Source organism: Carassius gibelio, chromosome B11 (genome assembly GCF_023724105.1).
Source record: "Carassius gibelio isolate Cgi1373 ecotype wild population from Czech Republic chromosome B11, carGib1.2-hapl.c, whole genome shotgun sequence".
NCBI classification, from domain to species: domain Eukaryota; kingdom Metazoa; phylum Chordata; class Actinopteri; order Cypriniformes; family Cyprinidae; genus Carassius; species Carassius gibelio.
In genome coordinates this window covers 15826556-15845438 of record NC_068406.1, presented here as the reverse complement: position 1 = coordinate 15845438, position 18883 = coordinate 15826556, and the positions used below count along the sequence as shown (strand labels likewise).

The window sequence follows — 18883 nt, the reverse complement described above, 5'->3', positions numbered from 1 at the left end:
ACACTATAAGTCAAAGTTTTTGAACAGTAAGATTTTTCATGTTTTTAATGTTTTTTTTTTTAAGAATACTCTTCTGCTCACCAAGCTGCATTTGTTTGATCCAAATTCAAATTCAATTAATATTGTGAAATGTTTTTACTATTTAAAATAACTGCTTTCTAGTTGAAAATATTTTAAAATGTAATTTATTCCTGTGATAAAAGCAGAATTTTCAGCATCATCATTTTGCTGTACTTTGGACCAAATAAATACAGGCTTGGTGAGCAGAACAGACTTCTTTAAAAACATAAAAAATCTAATTGTTCAAAAAATGTGGCTGGTAGTGTATGTTTTCCAGTTTTCAGAAAGATTTTGACACATTTTGATCTCTCCTGTGGAAAGGGCGCTGGACAACCACTGAATGTCTTTCAGTTTGAAGGGAAGAAGGACGAGGTGGACACCAGGTCTCAGATCGATCGCACTCTCTGGGTACATGAAGTGATGGGTGGTTCGGTTACCAACATACTCTTCAAAACCCACAGTTACTGCCCTATTCATTCTGAGGGACATTCAAGACAAAATGCATTAGTAAAAAAATTTATTGCACTTATTGGTTGTAACTTAAAAAAAAGAAAAAAAGAATCATATTAATGAATTTCTTCAGGTTTCACTCTCAGATACTTTTATACAGATACAGGTTATTATTATTATTTTTTTTAGGTGATACAGGAGTGTTTTAAACAAACACACAAAAAAAACATTAAAAAAAAAAAATCTGTTTTGTCCATACAGTGAAAGTCAATGAGGCCCAGGCCTGTTTTGAACCCCTTTGACTTTCAGAGTACAGACAAAAAGAGAATTATCTTTTTTATAAATGTTAAGACCAGACATACAAAGAGTAGTAAACAGACCTAATAACAAATGGGTGGGAATCTATCAAGGCTCCGTATTTGGACTTCAACAGATTCCCCGAGTTTCCAACAACCGCACACTTCCGGCACTGGTCCTGCTGTGGCATTTCGTTCTTATGTGGAGGGGGAATGATCTCAAACATCTTCTGGAAGACACCCTTTTTCACTCCATCAGATGCCTGCAAAGACTATACAAAAAAATATGATAAATACAACTTCTAAAGCTAACCATTCCATCTTAATGTTTAAAGGAAAGAAGTTTTGGCTATCCAAACTATTCCAATCTTATTGTGTATGCAAAAAGTCATAGAGGTCTATGAAATTTTCAGAATTGATTCCTAGAGAAGTTTTTCTTCCAAAATACATGCAATATTCTGATATAAATTTGTATAATGTTTCATGGTGTAAGCGATATACAAAGCCAATCTTGAGCTTTAAAACCATAACTTGAATAAAAATAAGTAAATGAATTAAAAAAATCTGATAAATTTGACAAAGTCAGTAAACTAATTAATTTATATGAAAAAAAAAATGTAGATCAAGAATCGTTTTGGAATCGGATTGTGAGGTGCATCATAATAAAAGATAGATTCATTATATATATATTATTATAAATACTTTTCCCTGAAAGTACCAGGTAGTCACACAGTGAGGAAAAAAGTCCTGGGTAACACTTTCTATGAAGCCCGTATTTATAACACATTATAAGGGTATTCTTAAGGCATTACAATGAATTCATAATGCATTATAAAAAACTTTATAATATGCTATGTATATCCACTCATGAATAATAATAACAACAATTATAATACATCATAATGCTTGGTATTTGTGGTTATAAGTTTAAGGGTATGATTATTTATAGCACACAATGAACACTATATTAAATATACTTCACTTACAGTATAATGGTGTGTATAATGTCTTGATATTGTTTATTTAATAAGATCTGCAAAGTGTCTTACTACAGCTTGTGACTGTTTAGATGCTGAGTGTTATTTGAATGTTTCCTGTGGAGCTAATGTTAATTAATAGATGTGAGCGTAATACTCCAACTGAAGAAATGCTGTGTTTTATATGGTTACATTTTATTTTGATTGTACCCTTAATCAATCGACTATAACAAGCTTTGCAACAACATGCCAACTAACTCTCATTAGAGTATTAGTACGCTCGAGAAAGGTAGAATCTAGTACGGTAGAATAAGCTGACGTACTTGCAAAGACACTTTTAGTCAGTTTATTACAGTCTATAACTGATATTACAATAAAAATAGTTCAAAGCAAATGTATCATATTACACATTCAACTGATATCAGATATCTGATCTTATGGCTGTTTGAGAGAATAATAATAAAATGTTATTATTAATATTATTGTTACTACTTACAAGTGGTCTTTGACCACTTTAAGTAAAGTAGCATCAGAAAAATGCCAAGATATGAGACTTATAATACATTATAACTATGAGCAGTATAATCCATCATGCATTCCTTATAATGCATTATGCATTCATTATAATGTCTTAAGAATACCCCTTATAATGTATTATAATTACAGGCTTCATAGAAAGTGTTACCAAGCCCTGTATAGAAGAAAGCTGCATCAAGATGCATAGATAATCATTTTTCGCATCTCTCTGAATCATAATCAAATCAAATCATAAGGTGCCTAGAGATTTCACCTCTAAAAAAATAATGTCCAGCGTTTCTTATGTGCCATGTGTAAAGTCAAAACTCTTGAGGCACACCAATATCAAGCTTATCCGAGTATACTCATAAGCCGTTAATTAGGCTAAATGAAACCTCACTGAAACACATGGCAGGGCCGAAGGGCCTACTTGTGCCCTTGTTCCCTAGAGAGAATTACTTTTTTGTTTAAGGAAACCAGATAATGACTGCAGCTCTGGGGATCCACTACCATTGCATTAATGATGAGTCATTAATGAATCTGGAATGAACAACAGCTGTTGTCTGTCCATGTGCCAGAAAGGGAAAATGATATCTAGCTATAATGATTCAACTTTAGAGGGATGCCTACGAATCCCAAGAGCTATTCTGTCTGAGGCCAATGGCTGTGTAGAGACTAGCAAATTAATCTAGGAACAAATCCAACATTAACTGTCCAATTCATTGTAGAAATTGGAGAACGACATCAGTGGTGTTCTGAAATGAGGCAAAGTCCTCAGTTGTTGTTGTTTTCATTAATGTCCCGGTCACATTTTTTTTTGGGGGGGGGGGGAATAAATTTAAATGTAAATTTTTATCTCATTAACCAATCACAGCCAATTGTAACCAGTCATATGTAATAGTGGAGGCATTGCTTCCTCTCACATGACTTTCCCCCATTCAATTCTCAATTGTACACACACACACACATATACACACACAAACACATGTATGTATATAACATATATAATTATAAAAGGAGGATATGGACCAGAAGACATTGCAATTACTAAATTATATTTAGACAGACTTAAGGAAGTTCCAGATCTGTGTTATGCGTTATTGCTCTTGTGAATTTATCTTGATGTTAATTACACTGTGCGAGCTGTCTCTTTAATACCGAGTGGTTTGTAAACATGTTGCTGCTGATTGGGCTGACATTTTTGACACACCCAACAAACAAGAGAAAACATATCTCAAACCCCATCGCACACCGTTTCCAGGAAACATGTCATTCAAACTGGAAACCGTACCAAAACCTTGCGCACCGGTTTGAGCTTGAACTCTTGAGCACCAGATATCAATTGCTGAGAATCACATTGTGTTTGACGCAAAACCAACTAGACTAAATCACAAGAAAAAATGAGCTGTTACTGTTATTTTTTTGTTTTCTCAAACTAAGCTAATTTTTAAATTCCACTGAACACATATCTTCTTACATTTTTGGTCATAGACAACATATATTGAAGATATCACTCAGCATACCAGGTTAAAAAAGTCACGACTCACCACTATATAAATATATATATAAATGAATGTGGTTTATTGGAAATTTTATGTAGTGTCATATATATACAGTATATGCCACTACATAAAATGTCAAATACACTGCATTAAATAATTTTTGTTGGGTAACATTTTTATCTATTACACATATCTACCTTATTGTTTCTAGAAAAGTGGGCGCAGCCATTTGTAAATTTTATGGGTCTGGCTTCCGGTCTCATCTCAAAACTGCTTGATATTGCAAACTGGTGTCTTACCATATTATTTTAATGTATTTTCTCAATTATGAACACAATGGTTTGTAGTGCAAACAGTTGTATCACTTACTGCACGTTGTTATTCTTCACGTTATTTCCCTATAGCAGCTAATCAACTGGAACTCTCATAGTCTTACTTCCGCATTGAAGAATCAGGTGGATTCATTTCAATTATTTAGAAATATTTTCTCAGATTTAAGAGTATAGTGATTAACAAAAAGCATGTTTGTTTATGAGTAGGTTATGCAGTAATGTAGTCAGTTCTATCATTGCTCAGTTAGCGGAGAAGTAGGCAAGCTGCCACATGAGTAGCATTTTGCTGAGAAAATGGATGTGAAAAAACTATGTCACAATAACTATTGATGTTGTAAATCAGGATGTGGTCAAATAGTAGTAACACTTTTTTTCATTGTGTTTTAGCATGTTTTTCAAAATGCAAATAATACATTTTCCAATTGTAAGTTATTGCTCTTATTGTGAATTTTTCATCCATTTGTTACAGTGGAATGAATATCAACTTCTGGAATAAATGATCTGTTGCTTCTTGAGTTTAAATTAATTTCTTCCGTTTATGCGTTAAAAAAAACAGGGTGCCACAATGCAGTAGTAAAAGCTACTCCATTCTGTAAGATTATGTTTAATTGGATTATAAAAATGTTTGAATCATCATTTAAGGGCCAGTGAGATGAAAGTGAATTATCTGATTAATTATTCAGCATATCATGCAATTGATTCAATCTGAATTTAAAAATGACTGGCAGCCTTAGACTAACGAAATGCACTTACCAACCACCACTTCAGAGAAAGTGGATCTATGTCATCGTCCCTGCCGGTGAGGTAAGGTTGCTGTTTATGATCATAGCGTTGGTCGAACCACCCTGACACACCCTTGTCTGCTATACAGGATGGACAGCTACAGTTCTTGAAATCATGATGATGAGTGGATAAATCTATGTTGGGCACAACACTGGCCTTCTGAATGGTGTGAGCAGCTATCATTAAAAACAAAATAGCACCTAGCAAAGCGCCTAAGTACAGTTTTCTTCTCAATATCATGGTTAAGAAAGACTAAACCTCTGGGTGAATTTCCAGAGAAAAGATTTAAAGGAACCACCACAGCAACAGGAATTGACTTCTGCTTTGGCTTGTTCCTGCCAAATAGGTTGTGGTTTTATGGTCTATGATGAGTTGCTTTACAAAACAAAATGGCCTCTGAGGTGGAAAATGACAGGATTATCAATCCACGATTGTTCATTATGGCCTTGTTCTATCTGTCCATCCTGTCATGATTTTTCAAAGCCCAAGCACAAGTCCTCACAGTGGGACATGCTAAAAAGAGACAGACATGCTGTTTCTAAGTGTTCAGTTCAGTGAAGGAAAAGAGTCGAAGGCAAAGCAGCTTCACTTCCTGTCTGTACAGCTGTAAACGTCTATCCTCATATTTCCTTCCGCATTTATCATAATGTAGTATCCACTGCAGCCAAAGCTCCTCATTCCTGAAAAATACAGAAGAACATCATTTAAAACATGTTTGTTTTTTTTATTTATTTTTTACACTTTCATTCTGATTCACAAATGAACTACATCACCTTTCAAAACTGGTCTAAATAATTCACTCACAACACAAACAGTGCTGGGAAGATTACTTATAAATTATAGTCCTTTACTAATTATAGATTACAAAATGAAAACTGTAGTTAGTTTCGTAATCTAGGTTACTCATTTGAGTTATTGTATTCTGACTACTTTTTAGATTAATTTAAATTAAACTTATATTTTAAAATGCAATATTTAAAACCCTCGAGTACATTTTTTCAGGATTCTTTGATGAACAGAAAGATCAGCATTTATCTGAAATAAGCTTTTGTAACATTTTACACTATACCATTCAAAAGCTTGGAGTCAGTATTAATATAAGTGATGACAAAGACATTTATAATATTACAAAAGATTTCTATTTCAGATAAATGCTGTTCAGAACTTTTCTATCAAAGAAACCTGAACTGTTTTCAACTTAATAATAATACATGCTTTTTTTTGAACAGCAAATCAGCATATTAGAATGATTTCTGAACAATCATTTGACACTGAAGTGAAGACTAGAGTAATGATGATGAAAATTAAGCTTTTACATCACAAGAATAAATTACATTTTTATATATATATTTAAATAGAAAGCAGTTATTTTAAAATGTACAAATATTTCAAAATTGTAACGTTTTCACTGTACTTTGGATCGAATAAATGCAGGCTTGGTGACAAGAAGAGACTTCTTACAGTTCAAAGACTTTTGACTGAAAGTGTATATATAATATATTTAATACACCAATTTTTTATATTAAAATTATGAAAAAGTTGTTTGAATCAATGATTCAATGACTCACTCATAAACTTGTTTCATTACCTAATGAATTAGCATTTAAGAATGATTCTCTTAAAATAATTAATAAATAAATAATTCATTCAATGATAAATACAGTTTTTAATCACCTAGTGGCGACACAATGCACAAATGTTATTTGAAGCACAGTTACTTTCAAAATGAGAGCTTTGCTCGATTTTGATCGCTATCAAAGACTTCGACGTTTATTATCTGAACTATAAACTTTACCCCAGTATTCATGTGGTAATATGAATGACTCTAAGACAGATATAATACTGTGTAGTTGAAAAGACAGTTTGTGAAGATGTTTCTGAACCAAACATGGTACCTGCTCTCTCTGTGTGTCAGTGCGAACACAGTTTTGAATGATCCGGTAAAACTTTGTCAAAGGTTTAATAGACTTGTCATTTAGAAATGAAATGGCCTGGGTGTCTGAATCGAGATCGCAATCTTTTAACTTTTAATTGTGCAGCTCTATCACAAATCATATCTTGTTACTTGAGTTTGGCTAGATTTAAGTGAATGAACATTTAGTCACTTCCTACTTATTTTACACATATTGACTACTTTGAAGGAGTTTTTCAATCCTTTTTTAAGCTACAGTCCACATTTCTCCTAACTACATGGAGCAGAGCAAGGATTCAAGTATATTCCTCTGTATTTGTGTTCTACAGAAGAAATGAGTTCATATCAAGTACAATAGGGTGAATAAACAATGACAGAATTTCCTCTTTTTTTGTGAATCATCCTATTAAAGTCAACTTACGAAACTCATTCTTTGAGGTAGTGCTAAATGAAAGAATCATTTTCACCTTCAGTCATGATGAAATGGTGTAAAAGGGAGTCTGTCTGTCGACTTATTCTTCAAAAACATACTGCTAATACAAGACGAGATGCAGAAATGCCCCAACTGTTGCCTCCTGCTGAGATTGCAAGAATGTGGCTGAACCTCCCTCAGTCTCCGACCATATCCACAGTGAAGAACTACATAAATAAAGCACTACTGTTGGACCGGTGTAGCAATCCATCTTTAGACTGATGACTTTCAAACGCAGCTACTCCAACAGTTTCCAGTCTAGAGCTTTGTACTTGATCCATGGTACTTAAAAAAGCCTTCTTGATCTCCTTAACAAGCATCCTTGAAACAGCCACTTTACTCTGAAAGAAAAAAGGCTACCCCACAAACCACAGTCAAAGTGACTGCAAAGCAAGGCTGAAATGTTATCCTATATGCTAAGCAGGAAGTCCCAGACTTTCCACCTCAGTTAGAGAGCCGTGTCCAGTGGAGCAGGGAGAGGCTGGTAATGGGGTGGGGGATGTGGGATCAGCTGACATTCAGCTGATTTGGAAGAACCGTCTCTCTATGCCAGACAGCTGTCTCGCTACAGACCAAACAGAATTACATCTCAGGCCAGCATGCCAAACCTAGCAAGTCAGCAAAGTGGATGAGTCTCCCCCACCTTTCTTTATTCAAAGTGAACTATGCTAAAAAAATGAGCTTAAAGTAACCAGTCCAGAGCTGATGAATCCAGAACGTTCTCATTCACTTACGCTGAAAAACAAGCGGCCCATTCAGTAAACTAATCAGGAGGAATTACAACATGTGGGACACTAGAAAGACATATGAGTTTCCCTACAAGTGTCATTAAACATATTATACCAAAGTAATATTTGCACTGGGATGTGGGGAGCCTGCATATTGTGACGTTCTTCTAAAGATAAGAGTGATTCTCACAATTTGAAAATAGAGCAAATGTCAATGTCTTGATACCCTGCCAGGTTACCATGGATCATCACTTCTGCCTAATCTGACATTGCAAGGTCAAAGAACAGATATAACCACCACAATGAAGAACTGCTGTGTGTTTTTTGGTTGCATAGTTTTTTTTTGCTGAATTCATTCATTTGCATACCAATGTCAATTGGGACTCTCGTATTGTTGAAACTAGAGGCTCCTCAGTGAGTGCCAAACTATTCCGATTTGATTGCTCATTAAAATGTGCCCTTTACTCAGCAAAAGGGACCCCTTCTGCCCAAATTTTCTGTGTATGCCTTGAGGTCCACACTGGGTTTGGAAGACAGCCACTTCAAGCAAACAGTAGTTGATAAATGACATAACCTTTCAGAACTATCAGGACTGTGAATACAATCTCAGGACTTGGAAAGGACCAAATGAAACTAGATTCCCTAAAGACAGTGGAGGTGGCTAACTGGCGTACTGCATGTTGAGGGGGAACCATTCTAGAAATATAGTGCATTGTGGTCTTCATTTACAAATCTTTCAATTTAAGATTAATTTAGTGCTTTTCACAATACATATCAGCAGTTGCAACACATTGCAATATAATTACAAAGATTATAATATTAGACAGTTTTGTATGTCAATCCAAAGTTATTAAAAGGCATTATCTGAAATTTTTGTGCCTTGTTATGATTTTATTTATTTATTTATGACATTAAGATTTTAAATAATTTAATTATTGTTCTCCATCCCATCACAAGCTGCTTTTAATGAAAAAAGTATATGTAGTATAATATATAATACATTTCCACCATGGTCTGGTTGTTATTTAACTATTTCTCGTGATATATTCTCAGTAAAAAGGGGTCCCTTTTGCTAAGTAAAGGGCACTTCCAATATATTTATATATCAATTCTAGAATAAAAATATATAATAAAAATAATATAATGATAATACATTTAAACTTTTTTCTTACTTGCTTAATTTCTCTATATACTGCATTTGTTGATTAAAACAAAAATATATCTAATTTAAATAAAAGAAAATATTAGAAGAACAAAAAGAAAGTAAATAATTTTACAGGAGCCATAATTTAACACAACCTATACAGAAACAGAGCCCAGTCAACTAAACGTGTCTTGCATTACAAAACTGGGTGTTTAAAATGTTAATCGCTAATAATATATCTGACTTCTAATCTGAATATTGAATCACCATCAGTGTCAAAAAAAATAAAAAGTGTCTGCAAAAGTCGAGACATCCCCTGCAAGCCACTCTCATTTTAACCATGGAAATGAAATAAACATTTTCTCCTGTGTTACCAAACAGAATCCAAGGTTTCCATTCCATTTCCATTTTTATTAACACCAGAATTTTTTTTTTTTTATTATTATTAATTACGAAACAGCAATCAAAACTGCTGAGGTGCTGAGAAACCTAAAATATTTTCCTTGGATATCAGCCAAAAGCTTTTTAACTTGCAGAGGCATGAGAGCCTTGTTTTGCTAAAGGCACGTTGAAGACTCGGGCCATGTTAACACTACAGTGCGAGTTTCAAGTGAGGTGTGGAGTGGACTGCAAAAGGCAGAGGGGCTTTGGGGGTCTCACATTTCCTGTAAAGTCAGTCTCGCAGTTGTGGAAATGTGTGTGGCATGGTTCCCTCGACAAGGGAAGGAAAATACCCAAGCCCACCATCCCCCACAATATTTCTGTAAGCATAGCACACTTATCAACCTCCCTGGTAGCCAGATTATCTTTCAGAATGCAAAACAAGGGTGCCTCTCATTTCCTTTCCTTATTCCATTGCATATGGTAACTCTAAAACTGATCTTAAGAAACTGGAATAGCCACACTGTAAAGTCGCCTACTATATGTAAAAATGCTACTGTAAAAACCTGTTACACAGTTACCTTTCTGTATGCAGCAAAAATAGTATACTGACAAAACATACTTCTAATACATGTATACATTAATATGTTTTACTGTATTGTTTAAGAAGTTCACATATGAATTACTTTAAGCCAGTATAGCTACCTTCACAAAATATTGTTAAACTAATTTATAGGTTGTATTTTAATCCACAATACATCTACTATATAATTTGATAAATACAGGCCACACTACATCATTTACTGATATATAGGCTAATTTAAGAACTGTAAATTATACAGTCACCAAAATGCTTGATCGCTGCATTTTTTGCACAGCTTGCCAGTTTTGTAGGCTACAGCAAATGTCTCTTTATAGTGTAACCACACTGCTGCTATTGGTAGGAACTTTTAGGTAAACAGCTTGTGGTAAGACAGAACTTGAACTGACTCAACTGAAACCCTTAATTTAGACAAACTTAAATTATTCTACACTAGAATTAATAGTAGCATACGTGATTAAATTATATCTGGTCTAGACGAAATCACTATCATGCATTACTACTAACCACTGGGGCATTTAGTCACTCATAGGTTATGTGTCAGACTCTCGTTAGTCAACAGTTACTTCCTAGACTGTATTTTTGGCTATCGTATGGCGCAAGTGGTCGAACACTTCAACGCCGATTACCAACCAAAAAAAGCTAAGCATCTCAATATAGTTATGAGACACGGCCGTGGTTTACATCCAAATGAAAAGTTGTCTCTTTTAGTTTTAAACTTCCGCACACAATTTCAATGATCTCTAAAGCGCAATTTAGGAAGATAACAGTCATAAAAGTCTTCAAAAGATAAAAGTCATCAGACTCAAACCGTTTCCTCTAGAAGTTCAGCTCAAGTTTAACGTTACTCGTTTAGATGATGGATCACCGTGTCCAAATCGAAATAAATCTTTTAACTACAACCTGTTGTTTAGTAGTAAAAAGGACTAGTTAGCATTGCATTAGCTAAAAGTTTGGGTTAAAAAGCAGTAGAGCCAAAGAAAGAACATAACTTTGAGGCGGCAGCTCAACTCCGTTAACTCATTTGAAACCGCTTGCTCTCATTAGATTCCCTCGTTTTTCCCTCTACGGTTTTGAAACGGTTTAGTAGAAGAACACACGCAGTTGCATAGAAAGCGGGATAAGTTTAGGCTACTTACCCACCTTGTTCTCAGCTTGAGTGAGGGTGACTAACACACAGTAGTACTCTGGTGCTCTGAGGAGAAATGATGTCAAGCTTTACGTCCTGCGTCTACTCGCTCTGTGAGTGTGTGTGTGTGTGTTTGTGTGTGTGTGAGAGAGAGAGAGAGAGAGAGAGAGAGAGTGTGTGTGCTCGCGACTTACTCGAAAAAACTATATGCCTATTATTAAATCAACTTAACTGTTTATAATATCAATATATTTTAATTTTTCAGTATCAGTTAGTATGTGCTATTATGTAAGTTTTGTTTTAAATGTCACTTTTACTTTTTAAGAAATGAACAGCATTTTAAGAAATATTAAAATGATATTGTTCTAGAAACAGAATCTACATGGAGCAGGTCAGCCCTTATGGTTGTTGCCATTGTTTAAGTATCACATGACCACCTGTTTCCTCCAACAGATTTTTGTGTTTCTACCACTACTAATCTGTCTACTAAATTGCCTGAACCCAAGATATATTGTTGAGACTGAATCTAAATTATATAGGCTATATAGATGTGAGTGTTATAAGAGAGAAAACAAAGGAAAAGATACAGAACTACAAACAGTTTGCAGTTATGTGTTCACGGTGTGTGTGTGTGTGTGTGTGTGTGTGTGTGTGTGTGCGTGCACTTGGATGTGTTAAATGCAGATCACAAATTCTGGGTATGGGACATGTGTAGTTTCATTTGTGTTATTCTCAAGATAAACATTCCCTGCATGCATTGTTGCGCATTGTAACATGGGGAGGGGTTGTGCAAAGGGAGCTACGGGAAATGTTGAGATGTAAATCAGATATGAGAGAAACTTCAAAATCTAATATTGCTTATCTGCACATTTGGCATCCATCATGGGTCTGGTTTGTGTGGTTCTCTGATAGCTGTCCATTGCTTAGTCAATGCAGCAGTTCTCTGACAGGCCACTGAGGTTATTGGGAGTGCAGTGTTTACTCAAAAAAATGAATTAGCTTGACATTAATTGTTGTATTAAAACAGTGCAGCTTCCACACAAGTGGACAGAAGACTAGACCTTCGCCAATCAGTCCTGTCTCCTGATGTCATTTATGCAGGAGGACATGATGTACTTTTTGATTTTGAACATAGAACCCTGATGTAGACAAATAGCTTTTGCTTTTATCACAAACTTTTCAAATAAAATATTAGGAGAAGGTAAATGTCTTACCTGATGAGAGCAAATTGAAAGAAGCATTTTATTGCACAAATAAAAGGGTTTTATCATGGTAATAAGAATAAAAGTGATACATTTTCTAAAGCACAGACAGTACACACATTTTTGCAAAAGACTACAGGACGGATCCAAGATAAGAGTAAAAGCAACCATTTTTGTGCCCATCAGATAAAGCAGTCAACTACAATGCCCATTTTTACAGGACAGAAGAAATGTGCCAAATCTGGGTGGAAAAACAAGTCGGTAAAGTATGTATGCTTGTGATTATTTGCATGCACTTCAAACCAAAAAATTAATCACTGAAGAAAGAGAACACACATTTATTAAACCACAAAATTTTTACATGTCTGGTAATTTAAGGCTGAATATTCAGTAGGTGTAGATGTTTCCCTGAACAGCCATGGCTGAAATGAGAAATTCAATTTTGAAATGAGAGGTCAAATTATTTACAATATGGTTTGAATTAAAACTTTGTTCATATGTGATCATGTTAAGATGTTGTTGTGTAATGTTGGACCTAAAGAGAAAGTACACCATATCTAGTTTAATAGACTTCAACTTTGGCATAAACTCAATGTAAACACTCAAGACAAACCGAATTTTTGGACATCTGCCAAACAAACTCAACGTTTCTTTCGCAATGTTACTGATCTTCTGCTGTCCTTCTGATATCGCTTGTATAAATGTTTAAGAACATCTTTATTTTTTTCAATGCCATATAATTTCTTTATTATACAAAATAAATGACTGTAGATGAATAGCATCAACATAAATTAAGGTTGAGTTTCTTTACAGAAAAGATGTAACAACACTATTTCCACCAATCAGGGATAAGCTAAGAGTCCTATGATAATTTCATTATTTACCCACTTCCTTCCCAATATTACATGAATGGTTATTAAGGCTGTAAATAGGTATGCAGACTTTATAAAGAAAAAACTGATTTTGATGAAAGAATGTAATTTTTTTATCTACATTTTGTTTAGTACTTTAACTTTTGCAGATAAAATCATATAACATTAGAAATAAACTGTAGATTCTCAGGCAAAATTTTATGCATTTTTAAACGCTAATTTGAAACAATTATGCTAATACAGCTAACTAAACACTGGACTACAGGGTGAGGTCAGTTTAACACATTATAGCATGCCCTTACATAGAACCGAGAACTTTCATGTTGTATATATGGGGTCATTTGGAAGCTCAAAGCCAAAGGAAGTGTGGGTAAAATGTGCCCTGCAGTCTCTGGATCCACCAAGCCTGATCTCTAGGGTTAAAAACATTGATTTTCCACCATTGTGACTCAGACTGAGAAAATGTATACATAGACACAAAGTTCACACATAAATTTACACAGTTTATTTGTTAGATCTATATGTTCTCTACCTCAGTACACTGGAGTTGATTGTTCATTAAGCATAAATACAGTTAAGGAAGTTTGTTCTGGTAGTTTGATTTAAACACACACGTACACACTCCTGCATCAAACAGAAAGTGTATCTGAGCTGTGGTCACTCACAGAATATTAAACACTGTGTTCTTTTAGATTGTTTCAATAAACCTATTTTAGAAGCAAACTACAGATGCTGAAACAAAAAGTGTTACAACCACAACCGATCTAACTATTAGGAACAAGAGAACAACCAAATATAAAACATAAAGTAGGCTACTTGTATAAGCAATATGGTTACTGAAGGCTGTGACAGGATGCTAAACAAGTTATATACAAAACCGTAGAACAGTTGAGTAATAGTTTCAATAGTTTTACATAGTTAGCGTTTGTGTAGTTGAACATAACAGACAAATACACACAGAGTTGCTGTTTTTTAAGCTTTGTTAATAATTTCCAGGAATGGAAAAAGCTGTTTGGTCAGTGACTTGCTATTGAAGGACAATATGATAAGCAGGTGATGACTGAACTATAACATGAGATGTCCACGTAGGACTGTGAGAAAGCAAAATGTGAGTCAATAAGCAGTGTAAACCATCATTAACAGTTATTAAATTTAATAGCATATATAGCAGATTTCCAGATAAAGGATTTAACAAATGAAAATTAGCTTGTTTTATTTATCAATTCATTTATTTGAGTTGCTTATCTGAGACTTTTCTGAGACAAAAACCAAAAAAGCTCAAGATTATAAAGAAGAAAATTATTATTTTTCAAATTATTTTTATTACTTTGTTTGTATTTATTAGGCAGGAAAAAAGAGAGAAAAGCGGTGTTTTCAAAAGGGTTTGAAATGAACAGTACTTGTACTATAGTCACTTAGTCATATTTCCTAACCCCGTCAGCAGGCATGGACAAGAAGAAACAACCCGTATTGGGCAATAGCTGGTGTCCAGTTACATATGACTAAGAGACAGGGATTTAACCACAATGTGAAATTGTGCATGTTGGCATGGAAACTTGTCTCTTAAAAAATGTGCTAGCAACAAATGAGGTACTAGCAGCAGACTATGTGAACAAACTTTTGCAGTTTGGCCTTCGTTTGGTTAAATGTATGGCTGTGCGTCTCAACAAAACCGGTATCAAGACAAGGATCTTTTCACATCACTTCAGATGGAATCTGAGAGTTCAGTGTCTCTGACTGTAAACTAAAATTATTTATTACATGACAAGGAGACAGTGAAGAGGACCAGGAGGTGCTTGACTTTGAATGTGCAGGAGTAAGGAAAACCGTACACAAAGCCCACTTTAAAGAGCTCTATTACCCCTCCATCATGCATTAGCTGCACATATGGAACAAGTCAAAGTTTCCATGTTTAGACTAAAGAGTAGAGCTGACCGAGCTGCAGTCATTATTTGGAAAACCTGAGGCGAAGTTTGGAAAGGAAGTAAATGAGCTCATAAATCCCTAGTGTGTCTCCTCATGTCTGCCACACTCAACAGACTGTACCTGTACCATCTGTACTGTGGCCAGGATATAATCAACTTATTTTTCATTAGTTCTTATCCTCAAATCAGCCATATATAAAAATTCAACACTGAGTCACACCAGGTGACGTCTTAATGTAACATGAAGATTGTTTGTTTTGGTGAGGTGTGAAAAAGTCTATGTTTTGCTAACTTTTTAGTCTATATACAGACTTTTTATACATTACGTATTTTAAGTATAAAACATGGAGTAGTAAGTAGTTTTACATGTTAATTTTACTTCATTCCATTCATGCAAATCTCAAGTCACTACTAGTAATATAGAAATATAATATAATATAACTTGGAGGCAGTATGCTAACTCTCTTTCCTTTTTTTTCTGGAAAAATGTAACAGCAGTAGTAACGCATAACCATCCTTTTATATACTACACACTTCTAGTTCGGTAGCTTACAGCATCATAGCAAAATTAAGAAAAGATGAGAGTTATGGACACAGGAAGGAAAGTGAAGACACTTTCGATATGTGGATTACCAGAAAAAGTCAAACATATTTTTCTTAAATACGCTGGTTATAATGAAGGAGCTAAGGATAAAAAGGTTAACACTGAAGAGCTTGATGGTCGATAATTCAACAGTGACCAAATCTAGAAAACTAGTTTCATTGTAATATTTGTTTTCTCACTCTCTCCCCTTATATCAACGCCTCACACTCCACCCCAGGAGGTGGCGGAAAAACACCAACCGCCATTAAATCCAAAAGAAAAAGCATCATAGCAACGAAAACATCAACTTTCCTTCAAAATGGCAAGTACATTTTAGCACTTAATCTTGATAACGTTTGCTTATAATTGAAGAAAAAAACTGTTTTAGTTCGTTATTGTCTCAGTTAGGGTTTCACTTTAATTGCAGGGCTATAATAAATACGTAGCCTACATTTATAGATGTCACTATAATCGATAATATAAATTGCAAACATATCTACAAACACTGGAATACATTCTTAGAGTATCAGATGAAGAGACTAAATCAAAATTGTATTTTGTTTATATTTATTTATTTATTGTTTAGTGTAAAACGTAGCAAAAATGACACGTATATATTTTCATGTTTGACATGTATATATTTTCACGTTTGACTCGAACTATACTGCACGATAATCGATCTAAAAAACTAATTAGACTAGTTAATACAAGAGAACGAAGATCTCGCTGGTGGCTGTCCTCCAGTCCAGCAGATGGCAGTAGCGCAGAACCGCGCGCTCACATCATACATTCTTCTAGTTCCGTAGCTCGCGGCACCCATCTAAGCAACGAAAACAGCAACATACGTTCACAATGGCAAGTACACTTTTTTGAACGTGATAATATGTACAAATAATTGGAAGTATATGTTTTTCGTTCGTTATTGTCTCGGTTAAGGTTTTTTGGGGAGCTAAATTTGACTGTAGGGCATTGTCATTTAAGATATGACACTTAGTAGCCAGCTGCTGCTCGAGTAAATAATATAACAAACAAAAGCAAAAATAAGTTTTTTTTTTCCCCACCGACAGGTTTATGGATTTTCAGAGCGGTTACTCCGAAGGATATTAGATATTAAGCAATGACATACAGCCTATTTCGTGTTGCTTTTGCCGTTTTAATCTCTTAAGCTTTTGTGTTGCAGGCTGAGGTGGAAGAGACGATCAAAAGGATTCAGAGTCAGAAAGGAGTACAAGGAATCATCATTGTTAATGCAGAAGGTATCTGGCAAAGGAGAAATGCTTGTAGATGTTTTAGTTTGGGTGTAAACGATGTGCTTCATTGGCAGTATGATATTGATAAAACAAAGAGACCTTTGTTGTTATATCTGTAATATTTATACGTGCTCTTTAAACAGGCATCCCCATCAAAAGCACTCTTGACAACTCGAGCACAGTTCAGTATGCTGGTAATGTCCACCAGCTGCTCATGAAAGCTCGGGGAATGGTGAGGGACATTGACCCTCAAAATGATCTCACCTTTCTCAGGGTTCGATCAAAGAAGAATGAGATCATGATTGCCCCAGGTAAAGAGATGTACACTTATGAAATGCTCATTTCCATTAGATTAGTGCAGTGGTTCTCAGCAAACTTCCAAGGCAGACAATGACTTAAAATGATTTCAATCAATTTACATTTTTGAATGACAATAATAATAACTATTAAATGAATATTTCACCCCAAAATTAGAATTTGCTGAAAATTGACTCACCCTTAGGCTATGGTATGTGTAACAGAGTTTGTTGTTTCATCAGAACAGATTTGGACAAATTAAGCTTAACATACTTTGATCCTCTACGGTGAATGGGTGCCGTCAGAATGAGAGTCACAACAATCCACAAGTATTTGTCACGACTCCAGTGAAGAAAGAAGCTGTGTGTTTAACTTTAACAAATCTTGAATCTGAATCAGGAGAGAAATCTGCCCTTCACAAGGCATTAATTGAAGGACTGGAGTTGTTTGGATTACTTGTGGATTATTGTGCTGTTTTTATCAGCGGATTGGGTTGTCATCCTGACGGCACCCATTCACTGCATATGATCCACTGGTGAATTAGTGTGATGTAATGCTAAATTTATCCAAATCTGTTTTGAAAAGGAAAAAAACTGAGTCATGGATTGCCTGAGGATGAGCCAATTTTTACTTTCGGGTGAACTACCTTTTAAAGTGTGAAAACAATCTAACTTAAATTAATTAACTTTAAGTTACAAAGGTCACCACTGAGTTAGATGTCATGTGAAGCTATTTTACAGGTTTTGGGTGACAGTGTTTGACTAATCATGATTTGTCTTGAAATGAATAATTATATGTACAGTTTCCGTTTTTGTAGATCAGATTTTTTTTATTTATATTGAATAATATTTTTACTCTGCCAGGAGACTTGCAAACCATTTGAATGTCAGATGTGATGTTTAGGAACATAGTTCTACTGTGTGTTTCGCAAGTGAATCTCATCAGTTTGTTCAGAAAGTGTGGTCAATATCTGGTGTATCTACACTGTGCATAAACATTGTGTGTGTATGGAATGCATAGTTCTATTCAGAATACAAAATCCTGAACAGATGTGAGTTGTATATGATATATAATTGTAAATATACTGATAAATCTGACCATAAATTAGTATTATATTCTGTTCTCTCCACAGATAAAGACTATTTCCTGATCGTCATTCAAAATCCTACAGAGTAGTTCTGAATTCTTCATAGATGTTGCTGTAGTATTTTTCCTTTTTGAATTATTTGCCAAAAGTGTTTCATTTCATGTTCTAGTTCAGTTTATACTGCTCTTGCTTATCATTCCAGGATTTTGCTCTTTGTGTTGTAATTTATTGTTCTCTCATATTCTCTCTTTTGCAAATTCACCATCTGTTCATCACCTCTACGTATCAACATGACACTGACATACTGTACTTGTTTATTCTTAAAAAAAGGACAATAAAACAATAATGCATTTCCTTTCATTTATTTTGTGCCTGTATATTTTC

At 34.7% G+C, this 18883-nt stretch overlaps 2 protein-coding genes across 6 annotated transcripts in view; one reads left to right on the top strand and one right to left on the bottom strand.

Annotated features, from left to right (window-relative positions):
- Window positions 1-18883, bottom strand: part of LOC127968178 (CMP-N-acetylneuraminate-beta-galactosamide-alpha-2,3-sialyltransferase 2) — a 310280-nt gene that overhangs the window by 3169 nt on the left and 288228 nt on the right. Inside the window, exons 1-4 of one of the 4 annotated variants that reach the window (XM_052569175.1) lie at window positions 11298-11444; window positions 4887-5596; window positions 891-1078; window positions 359-538 (exon numbers count right to left, since the gene is read on the bottom strand). In XM_052569175.1, the coding sequence (XP_052425135.1) occupies window positions 359-538; window positions 891-1078; window positions 4887-5156 (638 nt within the window). In that variant the 5' untranslated portion in view covers window positions 5157-5596; window positions 11298-11444. Of the gene's footprint in view, window positions 1-358; window positions 539-890; window positions 1079-4886; window positions 5597-7295; window positions 7473-11293; window positions 11445-18883 lie in introns of those variants that run through there. The other 3 variants (XM_052569174.1, XM_052569177.1, XM_052569176.1) reach the window with 3 other exon arrangements.
- dynlrb1 (dynein, light chain, roadblock-type 1) lies at window positions 16111-18859 on the top strand. Of its 2 annotated transcripts, none has more exons than XM_052569181.1 (4): window positions 16111-16187; window positions 17046-17121; window positions 17259-17426; window positions 18545-18859. In XM_052569181.1, exons 1-4 carry the CDS (start codon window positions 16185-16187, stop codon window positions 18586-18588), a joined length of 291 nt encoding a protein of 96 aa, XP_052425141.1. In that variant the 5' UTR covers window positions 16111-16184; the 3' UTR covers window positions 18589-18859. The 2 variants fall into 2 exon arrangements, with proteins under 2 accessions (XP_052425141.1, XP_052425140.1); XM_052569180.1 differs by lacking the exon at window positions 16111-16187 and adding an exon at window positions 16629-16720.

What these genes read in the sequence shown, in the direction of transcription:
- dynlrb1 (XM_052569181.1), top strand. An exon ending in CATCATTGTTAATGCAGAAG is followed by an intron (nt 17,122 to 17,258) that starts GTATCTGGCAAA and finishes CTCTTTAAACAG; the next exon opens with GCATCCCCATCAAAAGCACT. An exon ending in TGAGATCATGATTGCCCCAG is followed by an intron (nt 17,427 to 18,544) that starts GTAAAGAGATGT and finishes TTCTCTCCACAG; the next exon opens with ATAAAGACTATTTCCTGATC.